The sequence below is a fragment of the Maniola hyperantus genome, chromosome 12 (genome assembly GCF_902806685.2).
Source record: "Maniola hyperantus chromosome 12, iAphHyp1.2, whole genome shotgun sequence".
NCBI classification, from domain to species: Eukaryota; Metazoa; Arthropoda; class Insecta; order Lepidoptera; family Nymphalidae; genus Maniola; species Maniola hyperantus.
In genome coordinates this window covers 1,913,639-1,931,475 of record NC_048547.1, presented here as the reverse complement: position 1 = coordinate 1,931,475, position 17,837 = coordinate 1,913,639, and the positions used below count along the sequence as shown (strand labels likewise).

At 37.9% G+C, this 17,837-nt stretch overlaps 1 protein-coding gene across 3 annotated transcripts in view; it reads right to left on the bottom strand.

The window, feature by feature from the left end:
* Window positions 1-272: 272 nt before the first annotated feature.
* The window catches only part of LOC117986819 (terminal nucleotidyltransferase 5C), a 264,214-nt gene continuing 246,649 nt past the window's right edge, over window positions 273-17,837 (bottom strand). For 2 of the 3 annotated variants that reach the window (XM_034973731.2, XM_034973732.2), the window contains 2 exons: window positions 13,738-14,687; window positions 273-11,329 (listed from right to left, as the gene is read on the bottom strand). In XM_034973731.2, the coding sequence (XP_034829622.1) occupies window positions 11,059-11,329; window positions 13,738-14,687 (1,221 nt within the window). In that variant the 3' untranslated portion in view covers window positions 273-11,058. The remainder of the gene's footprint in view (window positions 11,330-13,737; window positions 14,688-17,837) is intronic. The other variant, XR_011237381.1, reaches the window with a different exon arrangement.

Here is a 17,837-nt window from a genome sequence, read left to right as displayed (position 1 = left end):
CCGTAATAAGCACAGCGAGCTTTTGTCCTTCGCGGAAAAAATAGTCCCTCGTCTGCGCAGGCCCTTCAGATATTGTTTTAATATTATTACTTTATTCAAGTAGTAGGCACAGTTTGACATCTCCTGCTAACTTCACTCAAAAATTACTTATAACGTTTTCAACGACAAAGTTATGAGTGAAGTTAGCAGCAGTTGCCCGACTGTATCTATTACCATTTGAATAGGTTTGAATTGGTGTGTTATGGAGGGATAAGAAATGATACACAAAAAAATTCACTGTTTATCACTTTTTTATAATTTATTTTCACAACATTTTTTATTTAGTTTTCTGTAAAATTTACAATAGCTTAAAACTCTTCACAAATATAATAATAAAATTATAGTAATCATTATGTCACCCAACAACTGCGTTACCGCTAGTTCAGGTATGGATAGACAAGACGCGAGACGAGAATGTAAAGTGTTTGATACAACTTCTTGTATGATAAATCACCATCACGCGTTGTTTATCCAAGCCCTAATCGTTACACGAAACAGGCAACTCGGAAGAGAGAGAAAATAACTATAAATGTATAATACAGAGTGGAAACGATAATAAGGTCCGCAGGCATTTTCATATTAAACATTATATCAAAAAAACTGATATTGTTAATGAAAGTGAGTCGCCTGGTGAACAAAATGACGTTAATAATAATTAATTAAAAAATATAAACGTTATCTCGAAATTTCTCGCTTGTACACATACTTTTACTGCTCCTAAGTATTTTACTTGGACACTCATTAAGAAGTGTATTTAACCAATTAAATCACTCTTAGGTTTACATTAATACAATAAAGAAATAAGTGACACAGAATATGTGGATCAATCAATAAACATTTATTATTAAAACTCAAAGATTAGCAATAGTAAAATAATAATTTGCCATACTTAAGTGAAACTACATTTAAGGATTTTTCAAGTTATCTGTGTCATTTTGTTCATCAGGTGACGTCGTTTCAATACCAGTACCTAGACCTACCATGTTTTTTAACAATCATTATACGAAAACAATAGTATGAAGATTGTTATCGTTTCCCCCTTGTATATAAGTAAATATATTTGAATAAAAACTATTTAATAAGCTTATGTATACAACTTAAGGCATTATGTACTAGCGTCCCCTTAACTAGAGAGTCGTTTTGTCGCGAATTCGCTTTTAACATATGAGCGAGGAGCGCGACATGCGTTGCTCTTGGTACTTTTGTACGGACAGCAACAAAAACCAAATCTTTAAAAAATATTAGAAACACGAAAAAAACCTTAATTTAAATCCATAATCTTAATTTTTGTAAGTTTGGACAACAGGTAATTGATTCTCTGTGATATTTAAATCGCTTTTATGCAAGAAGTGTCAGCTCGAAAGGCTAGAACCCAGAGCTATAAAACCATTTAAAACAAAAACAAGAACAATTTGCAACAAACTGCGTTAATGAAAACATACGATTTGAACACCACAGAGAATAATGCCTTTGGCGCAATTCTACAGAAACTTCGGATTGTAAAACAAAATATTGATCGCCGTATTACGTGAAGTTGTAATGAATGATAGTTTCGTGATTGAACGCAGTAATGGTATGACGCGGAAAGAGCAAAGGGGTCTTATTTTAATAGTAAGTACAAAGATTTTTGTTGCTGACCCTACAATATTTATATTAGGCCCAATATCAAGTAGATGCACTCGCAATAGTAGCTTCGATTATGACAGTCGATTGCGATGAAATTAAACAATTCGAATTGCATTTACTGTTTCAATATAATGGAATTGCTATCACAATCGTCTGCAGTTTGGAAAGTGTATACGCAACAAATAATCTACAGGTCAGAAATAATGGCTGATAGAAAACAGTCATTAGGTCGAAGGTGGAGCGCGCTTACTACGATAATCTGCAATTGGTTAACTATTTAATTAATATAAGGCTTGCGCAGAACTATTTGTCCACGGAGGACAAAAATTCGTGGTCTTTTACAACGGTTTTATGTGTCCATCGTCCGCGATACACGATACAGTAGCACTTAAGTAATCAATTTTTGTCCTCCGCGGACAAAAGTTCATTGTCTGTGAAAAATAGATAATATCATGTTTGAAGCTAATCCAGCTTTATAACTTGATAAGTTCAAAAGTATTTCCATCCTTTTCATAACGTTTCAAGTAGAAAAAACCAGAGAAACTTTTAGAATTGTCAATGTAGTTTAGTTTGGAGACGAATATACAACCAAACTACTCAATTCAGAATTAATGACTTGTAGTGTACCAAAAATATTGAGCCTAACACAAATAAAGTACGTACCGATAAATACCGCGATAGAAACAACAAGTTCGATATTGAAATAATCGATTTTAACAAAGCCATCGATACAAAAGCAATTAATAATAGGTTTGTTCTCTCATCGCACAATACGTCGATAAATAAAATCGTGACGGTCTTGTTTGCATTAACGTCATCCGTTACGTGGATTTGACGCATGCTATCTAATTGGAATACAATGCCTAAATCAAATGGAAGCTGTTTACCTAGAACAAGGATTAGTTCACACGCGCGTGAAACATAAACCACATTAGAAAGAGTGACATGAAGCCTCGAGTTTTCAAGTTAAATAATGAAAAACCGGTTAGTTTCGAATCGGACTCACACACTAAAGGGGTCCGTACCTTGTACAAGATATAATACTATGTATGAACTTTTTTTTAAATTTGTATGTTGGCCATTTTAAAACTCCCCATTTTGGTTTTTTATTATTTTTTGTTATAGCGGCAACAAAAATTCACACTGCAAAAAAAATCAACTGTACAAGCGGACGGACAGATGGACAGTGGAGGCTTAGTAATAGGGTCCCGCTGACATGCTTAGGGTACGGAACCCTAAAAACCACCTGTATACGGAGTAACGGTGTATGACAAGGCTGACCAATAGGACCTTTGATATTCAACGCTTTCATTTATGACTTCAGTTGTTTTTTTTTTGTGATTAATATACAGTGTAACGACAGAAAAACCGTCATTTCATGATAGGTATGAATTAAGCCTTATTCAAAGATAAACGACGAGTTTCTAAAGTATTTTTGGTGCTCTTCGAATTTAAAATAACCTACACCAAATTTAAAAGTTTGATCAGTGTTTTGGCTGAAACATCTGTGACTAGCCAATCTTTTATTAAAACAAAAGTACATATTTTACTACAAATACTGGCAATATCGAAATTTGTTGTTTCTTATCACGTAATTTTTCAAAACAACGAATAAAATAAAATTATTAGGCGCTTGCGTTACCTAAATTTTTTTTCGATTTTTTTTATTTATTTTTCATTTGACGTGTTCTTAACACTTTATTGCATGCTTTTTTGTTTAACATGCATTAAAATATACAAAGAATGATAAAGTAGGTTTTTAATATTGATTTTCGAATACCTACATAATGAATTAAGGCCATATGCAAATCAGTGACCGATGACGAAGATCGAGATCGATTTCTTTATTTATTCAGGTAATTAGGCTCAGAACACAAGCGCCATCGGACCAATGCATACACAAGAAATAATTAAAAATACAATTAAAATTAGGCTAGCTGAAAACTGATGGTAACTACAGAAAAATAAAACCCTAACCTATATTGCAATGTCTCTCGGTGAAACACATAATTGTGTAAGTATATTTTAGACCGTTACTGGAAGCTACAAAGTCAAAAACATTAACTGGTACTAAGAAGAGCTTGATAAACAGACAAGCACTTGCAAGCGATCTAACTTAACGATACCGATCATATTTTTGGCAAAAAAATAACTGTTTGGTGCACCAGCTCAATCTGAATTCTTCCGTCGCGTCCGTATAAATGCTAACTTCGTAAATGCATTCTCTCGACCAATGAAAATTGAAAATGGTTCCCCTGTATGCCCTATGGCATGCGTTTTATAAATCGCCCGCATCCTGGCAGAGTTTCCTATCGACTTGTCCGCTCGTATGCCGTTTTAAGCTACAGAGTGGTTGGATGATGGATCGTATCGGCAGTTGATTTGTCGGTCCATCTATAGATGGCTTTACTATGAGCATCGTACTGTGGAAGAGTACAGAGTTGTTCTTACCAACACCCACTTTAGTTTAGTTTTGAATCGTTTCAATGATTACGTTAGATCAGCATAATTAAATTAGTTCAGCTGTATAATATTACCTCTCCGTATACAATCGGTCCTTCTAATTAATTTTATAACAATTAATTTACAATTACAAAATAAAAGATCTTTTTTATATTTTAATAATATAAGTAAATCGAAATAACAAAAATAGCTCAGGAATTTTTCTCTGTCAACGATATCGATGCTTTACCATATAAAAACTAAATTGACAGAATTAGAAAATGACGCTTTTGGGGATGCTTGTGATCATTTAATTCCTGTCAATTAAGTTTAATTCTTTTAACTTTACATCATCAATGTTTAAGTATATTTATTCTTTAGGCAGGATTAGTTTAAGACAGTGCCTTGTAACAGCATCGCTGGCAAGTCAGCACTAGCACAGTCTAAACTGCTATAACAAAATAGAATTTTAAAAGTATCACCATTTTGGATCCATATGATATGAATCAATAGTTTAATTTTCGTAAGTACAATTCTATAATTATAAGCACAGAATAATAGCAAAAATACATTATCGCATATATCGGAAGCTTTGTCAAGGAGGTAGTTTAAGAGCTAATGCCAATAAATGATCTATTTATAATCACAGATTTTTTGGACTTAATTTCACAAGCAATATACAGTATTTTTTAGAAATTTCTTCGCCAAAAGGATAAAGAGCTATAAGCATAGAGACCAAGAAGAAAGTAAGTATTCTATACAAGAGTGCATCTGTATAAAGCACTTGACAAATCTTTTTTGGTCTTGAACCATAATGTAAATTTTGAAGCTCAATTTTTAAATATTGATGATACGTATAGAGTAGTATAAATAATATTTCTTGTAAAATTAAGTCTATATATAAAAACAATAATAAAAGATTTTCTAAACGTTTTGTCGAAAAGATCACGAATCACAACTTAGACGCCTGTCTCGATACAGCAAGTAATCCTAGTGATAATATACTTAGGGCAAGGTCACACATGCTGTATTTCGCGTGGTAAAAATTAGCTGTGTTTGTATCACGTTATAACATTACCGCCTTGACTTACGATTGTAGATAGAACAAATTGTCCTATTTGTGCCGTCTACCCATTTTCCTTATCAATATTTTAAAAGGTATATATTATTGTAAACTCTGTTGTGTCACTACTATAAATAATATTAGAAGAAGGTAGGCGAAAAGACCGAAATTCTCTAGTGTGACCTTGCTCTTACAATCACTCTTAATAAAAATTGAATATATTTTTATTTCTTACTACATTATGTACTTTATTTATCTACTAAGTACAATTGAACTTAAATATGTTTAAGATTGTTAGGACCGGTGCAGACGATGAACAGTCCACGAAAATAGTACTGGATCGTATATAACGCATATTATTATGACGTGGCTCTAATCCACCTTCATACCGTGCAAATTTTGTCTATCGTTTGAGCCGGCCCTTAAAGTGTTCTCATGTGATCTACCCACATTTTTGTAAAATAGTTCAAGAAGTTAAAAAACGACGAGTTAACAATTGTAAAATCCATTATTAAAAACCTAAATTTTACTGTAGGTATCTAAGTTTGTAATCTTTATATTATAATTAAACCTTAATTGTTCTTTAATTGAAGCTTTAGAAAATTAAAAAAACTTACAAATCAGGAATAGTTTTCAAAAAAAGCGTGGACGAAACTTAGCTTTGAACCTACTACCAATAATACATTAGGTAATAATCTCGGATCAGTTTATATCCAGTAGATGTGTATAATCTATATATGTCAAAAAAGATTCAAACCTCGATTCATAAGCAAAAAAATTGCATTGACTAAGTTAAATTGATGGATGTTTAAGATCAATTTAAGAATTCACGATACAAAAAATAGAATAATTTCGTTTTAAAAACTGTCAATTAATAGTTGATAGTAGGCCAAATGTACCAAAAAACATCAAAAATAAAGATCCAAAAAGTGATTGCCGTTTATCAAAATTAGCGTTCTGACCAAAAAATTCGAAGGCTAATAAAAATGAGATCTTGAATTTTGGTTCGATAAGTGAGCAAATCTGAAAATTCGTTCATTAAAATCGTTCATTGTTCCAAACTAAAATAAGTTTTAAAAACGTTTACTCGCCATTTATCTGTGTAAAGTATTTGTATGACAAATCGCAGACTGTAGTTCCTTGCGTAACCTCTAGGTGCGCTGTACAATTTGGCATACAAAAAATTTACGCCAATACTAATGAATAAGCGCTAGTAAACATCACAGAAGTAAGTAGTTACTACCTCAATATTCTACAAGCATTGTACTTGATTACTCCGGATAAATATAGCTTAATACGAAAATAATTAAATTTCACACACTTCTATGCTCTTTTAGAATGTAACGATTAATACGCACTGGAAAAATACACAAGGCAAGTTTTTGAACAAGGATCTACAGTAACTTTTATTAGCAAAAGATTTATTCTTGGAAATCCATGAGATTTTTGTATGTAGGTATGTACGTACAATAATTAAGTAAAACAGATATATTTCTTTGCTACCTTTTAATTACCTACTGAATTGTTATTCATTGTTTATTTGTTTTATTATGTCAAGTATTGTGATTTTGTTGTTTTCATTTTTTTATAGTTGCAACAACTATAGATGATTCCATTTTTTTTTAATACACAGCAGGTGTTTTTTACACTAAAATGTTTATTTTTCCATTATAGGCATGTAATTTTTAATTTAAATGTCTTTTTTACGTTTACGTCAAGTTAAATTTTTATATGGATTTTAAGAGTAAATCTTTCTATTTACCAACTATTAAAGTACCTAGTTGTTACAATGATGCCTGATTTCAACTCACCCTGTATAACACATGCATATGCTGGCCGGACAAACATTCATATATCTATGTATAGTTAAAATACAACAATATGATATATCTCTATTGAATTTAACTATGTAATATTGTTATATATAACCTTCGACAACATTAGAGTAACACTACAACAATAAAATCACATTTTTTACAATATACTGTTGTATTTAAGAATTAAAAACAAAACGCTTCTAAGTACTCTGTTACTACTTCATATGACTTTAACTTGTAAATGTTCTTAAAATATTCATTATATGGTGTTTTAATTATTAAGCTGAACGCACATTACCGCACCGCATACAACGCAATTTTCACTACAACCGTGTTCCTGACTACATCATGCCGATGTTTCTTATTAGACCTTAACTACGATCTCATCTAATAGTATCCTGGTATCCACAAAAGTGCAGATGGGTGGATGTTTAGCAGACCTATCAGATAATTTAACAGACTTAGCTTTTATAGATTATTATAGATAGCTTTGCCACCTAGACAATTTAGACATTAAACATTTCCAAATTTAACAAATCGAATCCGGGACCGTAACCATAGAACTACAGAGATTACCACGCGCATGCGAGCTCTTCGCGTTTCGATTTCTTTGCGAATTTCATTTGCTTACTGAAAAAATTCGTTGCTTGCGGATCGTTCTTCGATGTGCGATCAACAGATTGACCTTTAATATTGTACACGCCTTGTTATATTTATTTTTTGGATTTTTTTATTTTTTTATATTTATTTTAAAATTATCTTACTTTGTTACTTCACACCAAGCCGTATACAATACTAGATCAATTACGTAGAGTAACGTACCATTGAGTATACAACCATAGAGCAGCCATCATTATCATCATCCTCATCAACATGTTAACCGATCTCTAGCCCATTACTGAGCACGGGTCTTCTCTCGGAACGAAAAGAGTTTACGTCCTAGTCCACCACGGTAGCCAGCGGAAGTGCGGTTATTTGAGACACTACGTTACTTCTAAATTACGAAGCCACTGATATACGGACAGCAGTGGCGTGCATAGGATTCAAACCTAGGGTAAGCATTAGTTAGCTAACTACCTATTAAATGACAGGTCATCGTGCAAAATGAGCACTAAGACATTTCAACTAGGTAAGCAGTGCTTTTATGCCTCTATGACCTGCACGCCACTGACGGACAGCCTTGCTGGCCGGTTGAATTAAAGTCATTCAAAATAATAGAAAGTAAATATATAACAATTTACTTTATATTTCTTTTGACAAGGTGAATTTTACATAGCCTAGGATTTATAGAAAGCTGTTTAAAGTGAGGACAGTTAGCGCGGTATCGCTGAGTTGTTGACAGACAGAGACTCAGTATGACTGCTCTAAGGGTTACATACTCTATGACGTGCATACATACGATTTCCTGATTTAATAAATACGATAGTAAAATAGGTTTTCTCATTATCCTTTCGATTTCCATGAAACCAGTGCAACGCTCGAAGCTCGAGTTCGTACTTTCAAGGTACCCCTACCTTTCACACTTGCAAGATTTTTCTTTTGAAAAAATATAGAACGGATTTTTTGCTTTTTAAAGGCCATCGCCTAGGCCGGATTTGGTCAACAATGATCATTTTATGATGGTCGCACATTACGGCACACGCCCGATCCTAACGCATTTTTCAGTGCTGAAAAGTGAAAATCGGTATCGATTTTAATTGATGTCATATGATCCGCACCACCATAGTGTTCGGACGCCAACATTTAATTTAAAAAAAATATATATAATACTTTCGCCTTTATTTAGTCCCTTATAAAGTGCGGCTTGCTTTATTTCATTTCTTTTAATATACTTGTATTTTATTCGATTATTTCGCTCATATGAATTTGATTTTCGGTTAGAATTGCAACTTTGTAGCCTATTGTAGCCCTTATAACAATAAAATCAACTAAGTAACTTTTTCATAGGACCAATAATGACAAAGATATAAGCAAAATAGTACAATCTTACAACGCAGTCGGAAAGACGTCAGATGGCGGTGCGTCGTTGCGCTTGCGGTTGTAACCGTAATGTGCGAACAGCATTAGAACGTGTTTCGTGTTCACGCCTGTGTTTAGTGTTTCATGTACCTTGTTCTTTGGGCCTGGATTTCTCTTACACGTTGGTGCGAGCACCGCACTCCAACGTAGATAACGCTGAGCGCTGACCGTACGTACTATTGATGTTGGAAGAGGCAGCCCTACATTAGGCCCGGTATCCACCTAAGCGGGGCGGAGAGGAGATGTGAACAGTAAACCAATCCGATCTTTAAAAGATGACGCGATAATTTTTTCACGTCATCTATTTTGAATCTGGTTGGTCGAATGAACGCATCTCCTCTCCTCTCCGCTTAGGTGGATACCGGGCCTTATTCTAGGGACCGTACGCGCGACCGACGTCAGCGTGAGAGAGATTCAGGACTAACTTCACCGCGGTCCGAAGAAGAGAGACATATGCCACTACAATGGAACAATCTTTATAACCTTAAATCTTTATAATTAAGTTTATACTTTACATACGAAGCTTAAAAATAACTAACTAGTCTTTTAAGGCAGACCATCGACGCTTACTTGGGTGCTGCGCGTACCGCCACGTGATTTTAATAATTTTCGTACTGCTAACATATTAACGCGTCAACACGTGAGGAGTACGACTAGAAATTACCGTCCGTGCCGGGCACGGCCCGTGTCGGTCCGTATTCGTGCCTGGTGCGCCCCTAGCACCTAACTATGACAGCTACAGTGCGATAAGACAACCGCAGTTTAAGCTGCAAACACATCACTGTGGCGTAGTGGTGTTGTACAGTTGACGCAACAATATATCAATCCGAACGTGCGTCAAGCATCTGTGAGCTAGAGTGCTACGACCGTCAATGCATATACATAGATAAGCCCATTCCATACTAAAAGCGTTTACTTAAATGCCCTTGAATGTTAAACAAATCCGTTTCTTTTTATGAACGATCTACGCACCCCGAAAGCATTCTTCATATCAGCCAAGAACACAACCCAAATCGTGCGTACAAGACTGTCGTCCAAACCAATCTAATTTTGCAAATCTGATTGGTTTTATGGGCCCGTTTATTAATCTACAAGGCTCTATCTATGTTAATCTTGTGTCTTCATATGCTATAGCTCTCCGTCGGATCACGACTCACGACATACTACAACACAGTAATGTGTTTGCACCTTTACAATTGACCGATACTCTGCCGCTAATGGCTAAAGAGTATTTTAGATTTTTTAACGCGGTGACTAAGGCTAAGACATATAGAGCGTACTTTGACTTTGCTCAAACTTTAAATAGAGAAATTAGACAGATTTGCCTCTGGCGTAGATCTCAGCCTAGTTTGGTGCTAGAGGCGGGGTGAACTGATCTGATGGGGGAACTGTATACGCTCTTCAGCGAGTGAGAAAAACGCGGCGTTGCACGAATTGACGAGAATTGATTCAAGTAGAATGAGCAACATAGAATTGACGCCGATTCTCTTGAGAGAACGCCGGCTGGTTCGCTTCAGGGCCACGATTCTGAGCTTTCTGACATTTAACAATTCCGGTTGCTACTCTTCTTGCGACTGCGATTTAATGAATCGCTATTAACATGACAGTTACGATTGATATACTGAACACTGATGCAACTAAACTTGACAGGTGTCAAAGTCATCGCCCAATGCAATTTGCATTCAGTTACGCTGAGTGGCGTGCAGGTCATGAAGGTATACAAGTACTGCTTATATTAGCTAAATTATTTAATGAACAATGCTTATTTTGCATTACAATCTGCCAGTAAATATGCTTACTCTAGCTCCGAAACCGTGCACGCCACTGCTTACAATATCAATGTCGTAGAGAATAAAGACCCGCGTAGCGATAGTAATTGCTAAATGTCAGAAAAATCCGTGAGCAGAATCGATAGGGTAGCGCGCGAAATCTCACATTATATACAGCACGCGTATACATAGCGTGGAATTATTCCATATCTCTTCATACATATACATATATTATATACATTTGGCACTAAATTCATCGTGGTTGGAACGCGTAGGGGAGCTGTCACGCCGGACAGAGCGTGGGCCGGCAGCAGTCGCAGCAGGCGGCGCACGCGGCACACGCTGCGCACGCGGCACACACGCACACGTAGTAGCCGGGTGGCGGCAGGGCCACGCCGGGCATGGCCATGCCCATGCCGGGCATCAGCATCGGCGTGCGCGCACACAGTTCCCGGCACGCCAGCGCCTCGATGAGCGCGAGGGTCTGCCGCCGCTCGTGGCCCATGAGGCACACTGTGGACTCTCGCACCACGCCGTGCAGCAGCGTCAGGTACCTGCCCACAAAAACCCTGGTTACAACCAAACAACTCAAACAGTGTCCTAACTCTTAGGTACAGTACGCGACAGGCCGAGATGGCAATCGAGGTATGAGGCGGGGGGACGCCCCGCACACCCGCATGTCACCCGCGCTATCCCGCACTGGGTTAGCGCGGGGGCTGTGCGAGGGTTCGGCGCGTCCTCACCCCGATTGCCATCTCAACCTGATGCGTACTACATATAAACCTTCCCACAAAATCTAGTAGGTAGGTACAAAATAAAAAACCTGTCAAGTGCCAGTCGGACTCGTACACGAAGTGTTCCGTACTTCGTTCGTAATTGTTTTATATTTTCATGGTTATCCATTTTTAGTGGCAACAGAAATACACGATCTAAGAAAATTTCAACTAATTTAATATACATACGAGAAAGAGATACAGCCCGCTGACAGACAGACAGACAGACGGATGGACAGACAGTGGAGGCTTAGTAATAGTGTCCCGTTAGCATCCTACGGGCACGGAACCCTCCGAACAGTTTAGATAAAAATCAGCCTAATAAAATTATCTTGGTTTTACACTGTTACAATATACAACGTTAGTTTTAGTATACGCAAAACCTGAAAGCAAACGTTCAGAATTAGTAACAGAATCGATTGCAATAATTTTTACTACGGGTTATATTTTGACCAAAAATACTTTAAAATTCTGCAAGTTCACCTAGTTGAATGACCGCATGAGCCGCGCAAGCGGGAGCGCGCACGACCGACGCCAGCCGTCCCGTTCGCTCACAGACGCTTGCTTGGGGTGACCATGTTTTTTGAGGACAACGACTCAACACAACAAGCTTATTAAATTTTTTTGAATTTTTTTATATTCCTTTTTCAAGTTCGTTTTGTAAAAATATTCGACACGTGTTTCGGTTTTTGCGTATACTAAACTAATCCTTAGTTTTAGAAAACTTGTAACTGCCTTCTGCAATACAGGGTTTTCCTACTGCAGAGGGTAGGAAACTCGTTTCTTGTGTCTAATAAATTATTCTTATTCTTAAAAAAAAAATGTTTTTGGTTCATATAAAATTTTCAAAGCTTTCCAGTCGTCAAGTGTATCTACTATCTATCAAGCATCTCTAGAAACGAATTCAGAAATAGTATGACACAATTTAATATCGTACTTGATCTTAATCTAAGCCATTGTAAAATAAGACTACTGATAGACGATGAGAAAACATTATGGGAACTATAATAATTATTAAAGTACTTGCAGATGCCCGCGACTTCGTCCGCTTGAATTTAGGCTCTTAAAATCCCGTGGGAACTCTAGATTTTCCGGGATAAAAAGTACCAGCCACATTCCAGGTATATAATTATATCCATGTAAAAAATTAATCCGATCCGTTGCTCTTTGAGACGGGATTTAAGGACACACCAACAAACAAACACACTTTTGCATATTTAAATATATAAAAGAATAAGCTTACTGTCTGGCTGACTGACTGACTGATGTATCAACGTAGGTACAACTCAAAGTACTGGACGGATCGGGTTGAAATTTGGCATGCAGATAGCTATTAGGTATGATGGAGACATCCGCTAGGAAAGGATTTTTGAAAATTCAACCCCTAAGGGGTTAAAATAGGGATTTGAAATTTGTGTAGGCCACGCGAATGAAGTCGCTGGCATAAGCTAGTTTCATAATATGGGTAGTGATTACATTATGATTATAGAACAAAGGTTGAAACATAGATAACCACTGAATACGAGTAGATTGTCATTCGATTAATTCATAATTATAATTAACTTTGTTGCATCTTCTTTGACCTCCTGACCCTCGGCTTCGGAGAATATCAGGTTCAGTAACCAGAACCGAACGCATGTTGCAATTATTGTACTACTAGATGATGCCCGCGACTTCGTCCGTGTGAATTTAGGTTTTTAAAAATCCCGTGGGAACTCCATGGTTTTCCCTGGGATGGAAGCATTCGCTGTACCAAATTTCGTCAAAATTGGTTGAACGGATGGGCCGTGAAAGGCTAGGAGACAGACAGACAGACAGACGGACAGACAGACAGACAGACAGACAGACAGACAGACACACTTTCGCATTTATAATATTAGTATGTTTTGTTGATCCGCCTCTTGAATAACCGCATGTTGAAATCTAGTGGGAACACCGCTGAAGGGAGTTGGTTCTACAGTTTGCATGTGCGTGGAAAACAAGATCTGGCACAACGGGTGTGAGAGTGAAAGTTAATGCCGATTTAATGCAAATTGGGGAACCAGGTTCCACCTGCAGTGTTCCTTCAGGACAAATAGAGGAAGCTATTCAAGTGGCGGCATGATTTCCTCCTCTAGTTCTACATGCTCATGGGCGGCGGTAAACATCTAATATGAGGTCACACGTATTATACAAAAGAGATTATTTACCTATGCTTTAGCGCCTCTTCCTCCCGCCCCAGGAAGTGGTTCCGCAGGTATGCCTCCAGCTTCGCGCGCTGTTGCCCGAGCTCCGGGAAGTCTATGAAGAATCTTGAGCACATGTAGCGTTCAAGGATTTTGATCTTGTCCGGTCGCGCCGGCCGGTACCCCTTCGCCAGCAGCGCGCAGTATTTGAGAAGACCGCCTCCTCGGATCTCTTCGGGTTGCCGAGTCGCGATCAACTTCTCCGTTAAATGGAGGAGAGCTCCTTCGAAGTCTCCATATACAGATTCTCCGACGACGGTCGGGTAGAAGTTCTCCCCTATAGGGAGCTGAGCGCATTCGTGGAACGCGAGCAATGAATCCAAAGCGATTTGGAACGAGTCTACGGAGAATTCGAATTGGCGACGCATCGTGTCCACGAACTTCAATTCGACGGACTTGTGTCCTCGGGAGTTGCCCAGGGAGATTAACGACCAGCGATCTCCGTCGGAGTTCACGCGCACCATTTTGGAGACGTAGGCTTCCTTGAGACCGGCTGGAGGGACGCGACGGCGCGGTGTCGTAGCCGGCATGAGTGTGGAGAGGTGGCCGAGGACTGCGGCTTTGACGCGGTCGCAGTGGCGTGCGGTGGGCAGGTCCGCGGTGAAGATGAGGTCTATGTCTGAGTAGAGCTGCGGGCGGTCTGCGAGGACGTGGCTCGCCGCTCCTCCGTTGAGACGAACGTCTCTCACAGTGATGCCCGCGCCTCCCTCGCTCTGCGCGGCTTCCAGCCGGGCCCTCACGCCAGCCACCAGCTCGCGCAGCCTCACATGGAGAGTGGGGAAGTTTCCCCTCCCGTGTATAGGGACGACCTCGTCCATGACATCGTTTAGTTTCCGCACTTGCTCGTAGCTGAGCACGGCGTGCCGCTCGCCGCCGCCGCAGCCATCTTCTGAAGAGGTGTAGCTCGACTCGCTCTGAAACAATTGAAATAACAATTAGTTGGCATTTTAACGAAAGAAAAAATGGGCTATTAAAGAAAATAAATCTCTTTTTACATCGGGGGTTAAAAACGAACGTTCGGATGATTTTGCAAAATACCGAGTGACCTTTGCGCAATGCACAATACACTAAGAATGCTTATTTACACTAGCGGCACGCTATGATGGCCGGTTTGACACATTACAATAGTGATGTGGAATGTCAATTTATTCTCGAACAAAAAACAATTAAGTTTTGTTTTTGTACCTGATTAAATAGGTTTAATAAAACAAAAATGTATATGTTTATTTAATTTATTTGAACGAACTGAATATTTGAACGAAAATGAATATACATACTTTATATGCACACAAGAAACATATGAATACAAAAGATACCGAAAAAGGTGCCACAAAAGGCCATAATTAATCAGATTCGTCCATACTACTATTTTCACTGTCGTCACTGCTATCATCACATACATTAATAATTATATGTTCGTTTTCTATAATATTATCTATTTTCACATCTCTTTCATAATCTTCCCTTATTAATTTAACAGTTCTATTCACAACCTTTTCCCAGTCTCCTTTAGTCACATGTTCACAAGCTTCTTCTAATAATTTTAGCATTTTTTTTGTGGTAAATGGGGGTTCTGTATTGTGTCTTGCAGCATATCCCTTAATTTGAGCCCACACCAACTCAATCGCATTATACTCACAATGGTAAGGCGGTAACCGTATAACTCTGTGCCCATGTTCTAATGCTATTTCGTCAATGACGTATCGGATCTTGGTTGGTTTGTTTTCTTTTAAAAGACGTACTAATTCCGCTTTTAACATATTCATGTTTGCATCTACGCCATTTTTACGAAGCCATGCGACGATATCAGCTTTCTTTTGGGATTGGGCAGGTGGCTTGTCAATTTGCATCGAGTGGTATGGGGCGTTGTCCATAATTATAATAGATGGTTCAGGGAGGCTACACAACATTGAGGTAAACCATTCAGTAAACTTTTCTCCATTCATGTCTTCATGATAGTCTCCAGTGGTTTTTGACGCAAAAGCCATGAGAGAACCTTCGACAAACCCGTTGATGGTTCCGGCGTGACAAATTATAAGTCGCGATCCTTTTCCTACAGGAACTTTGGAAGTAGATGCTGCTGTGTCATCGTTCCAAGAACGGCCTACAGTATGGTTAGCATTAAGCCATGTTTCATCCAAGAACACAACATTTTGCCAATTTTTGATTTCTTTCACTTGCCGTAAAAAAGTATACCTTGCCATCGCTATATCAAATCTTTCCATCAATATTTTGCGTTTGTTACATTTTTTGTATCGAAATCCAATGGTCTTCAAAATCTTCGTTAAAGAACTTTCCCCACCGAAGAATAATCCAGCTTCCTTCAGTGAATGCACCAACTTTTTTCTTGTTGGATACTCCTTCTGTAAATAGTAGCCGTAAACATGTCTTCGGATAGCATCGGCATCAAAGCTATCGATGCCTACGACTGGTTTTGCTCGTTTTCTCTTTTTTGGTGTGTGAAGTTTATTTTCTTCTGTGCCAGTCTCGCCATATTTTTTTTAGTTATCCGTCTAACAGTTCGTTGTCCAATATTAAGCGCATCAGCTACGCGTTCAACCACTGACGTTATAGGTAAAATTGGCCCTCCATTTTGAGCTTCACGATCGAAATAGTTACGAAGGCGTATTAGGAACTCACGTGTCTGACTATTTAGAACAGTTCTCTGCGTACGTTCGGTCATATCGACGAAATCCACAACAAAGGGCTTGAACAGAGTCCAAATTAACGAGCAAGGGTCAACAGTAATGCAGTATCAATATTTGAAATCCAAAGCCAGGTCAAAACTATATCACAATCGCATTGCACTGACAGTTTATACTTTTCGAAGCAACGTCAATTCGAAACTGCTTTGTTTTGCATTGAGCATTGACGCGAGTTTGCCGGAGGTAGTAGTTGTGCTAGCCAGCGATCCTATGTGACGATCGTATTAGATTCCATTTTTAAAAATTTATTGATATTTTTTTGCGATTTCAGAGGTTTGTCCACATAGTGAAAATTGTTCATATTCACAAGTACATTCACCCCTTAAATGGTGCAAACTGATTTTTCTACACTTGTATACATTTAAGAAATCAATTTAATAAATAAATTTTGAGTCCTAAACCTAAAACTACATTCGATAAAATTTATGAATCTCTGCACATCACTATCGTCAATAAAGTAATACAATTATTTCCTTCAAAGTCGTTATCAATTAATACGGAACTTCATGAGCGGACAAACGTCAAACCGGCCATCATAGCGTGCCGCTAGTTTAGGTACGAGAATTCTGACATTGGTACTTGGTAGGTATGTCATATTTTCATTATTTAAAAACGTGATTGCTATCGGGTATTTAGATAACGATTTGTTTAATGTTTACAACGTCTTATCATTCAAGCAATCAAATAGGTTTAGTGTGCTGTATCACGCGATACACTGAAATGACTTGAATTTTTCTCGAGCAAAGTTTTTATTGCAGGATTTGCAGGTTTTTGATCCAATGCAACGTAATGTTTTCATAATAAGTATTATATTAATATGCAGTGAAGGCTTGCAAGTTTTCTCACGATGTTTTCCTTCAGCGTTATCGATTTTTCGAACTATGTGCCTTGCGCATTGCCACATCAGTTTCTCAACTCGTTGAGCCATGTCAGTTACTCTGGTCCTCCTACGGATCTCCTCCTTTATGATTTGGTCACGTAGAGAAACTCCAAGCATATAGCTGTCTCCGTCTCTGAGTGACTCTGAGCTTTCTTATGAGGCCCATAAATTGACCCCGATACTTCACAGTTACGATATCAGTGTCAAACAAATGTTATAGGACCTAGATTTCCACAGTAAACAAACAAGTTGCGGACACTTGCAAGAGTCTTATGTAATTATGTTTCATACATAGTGGAAATTTTAGGTGCAATGCAACATCATGTGTAGGAAAACTTCGATCACATAGTGGTTTCGACCAAATGTAGAATAACAGGTTTTATACATAAGCATGAGTAAGTGGTTCGACATAATCAATATATATAATAAAAGAAAGTGTACAATGTGCGTGCCGCTAAAACTCAGAAATGAGTCCCGGT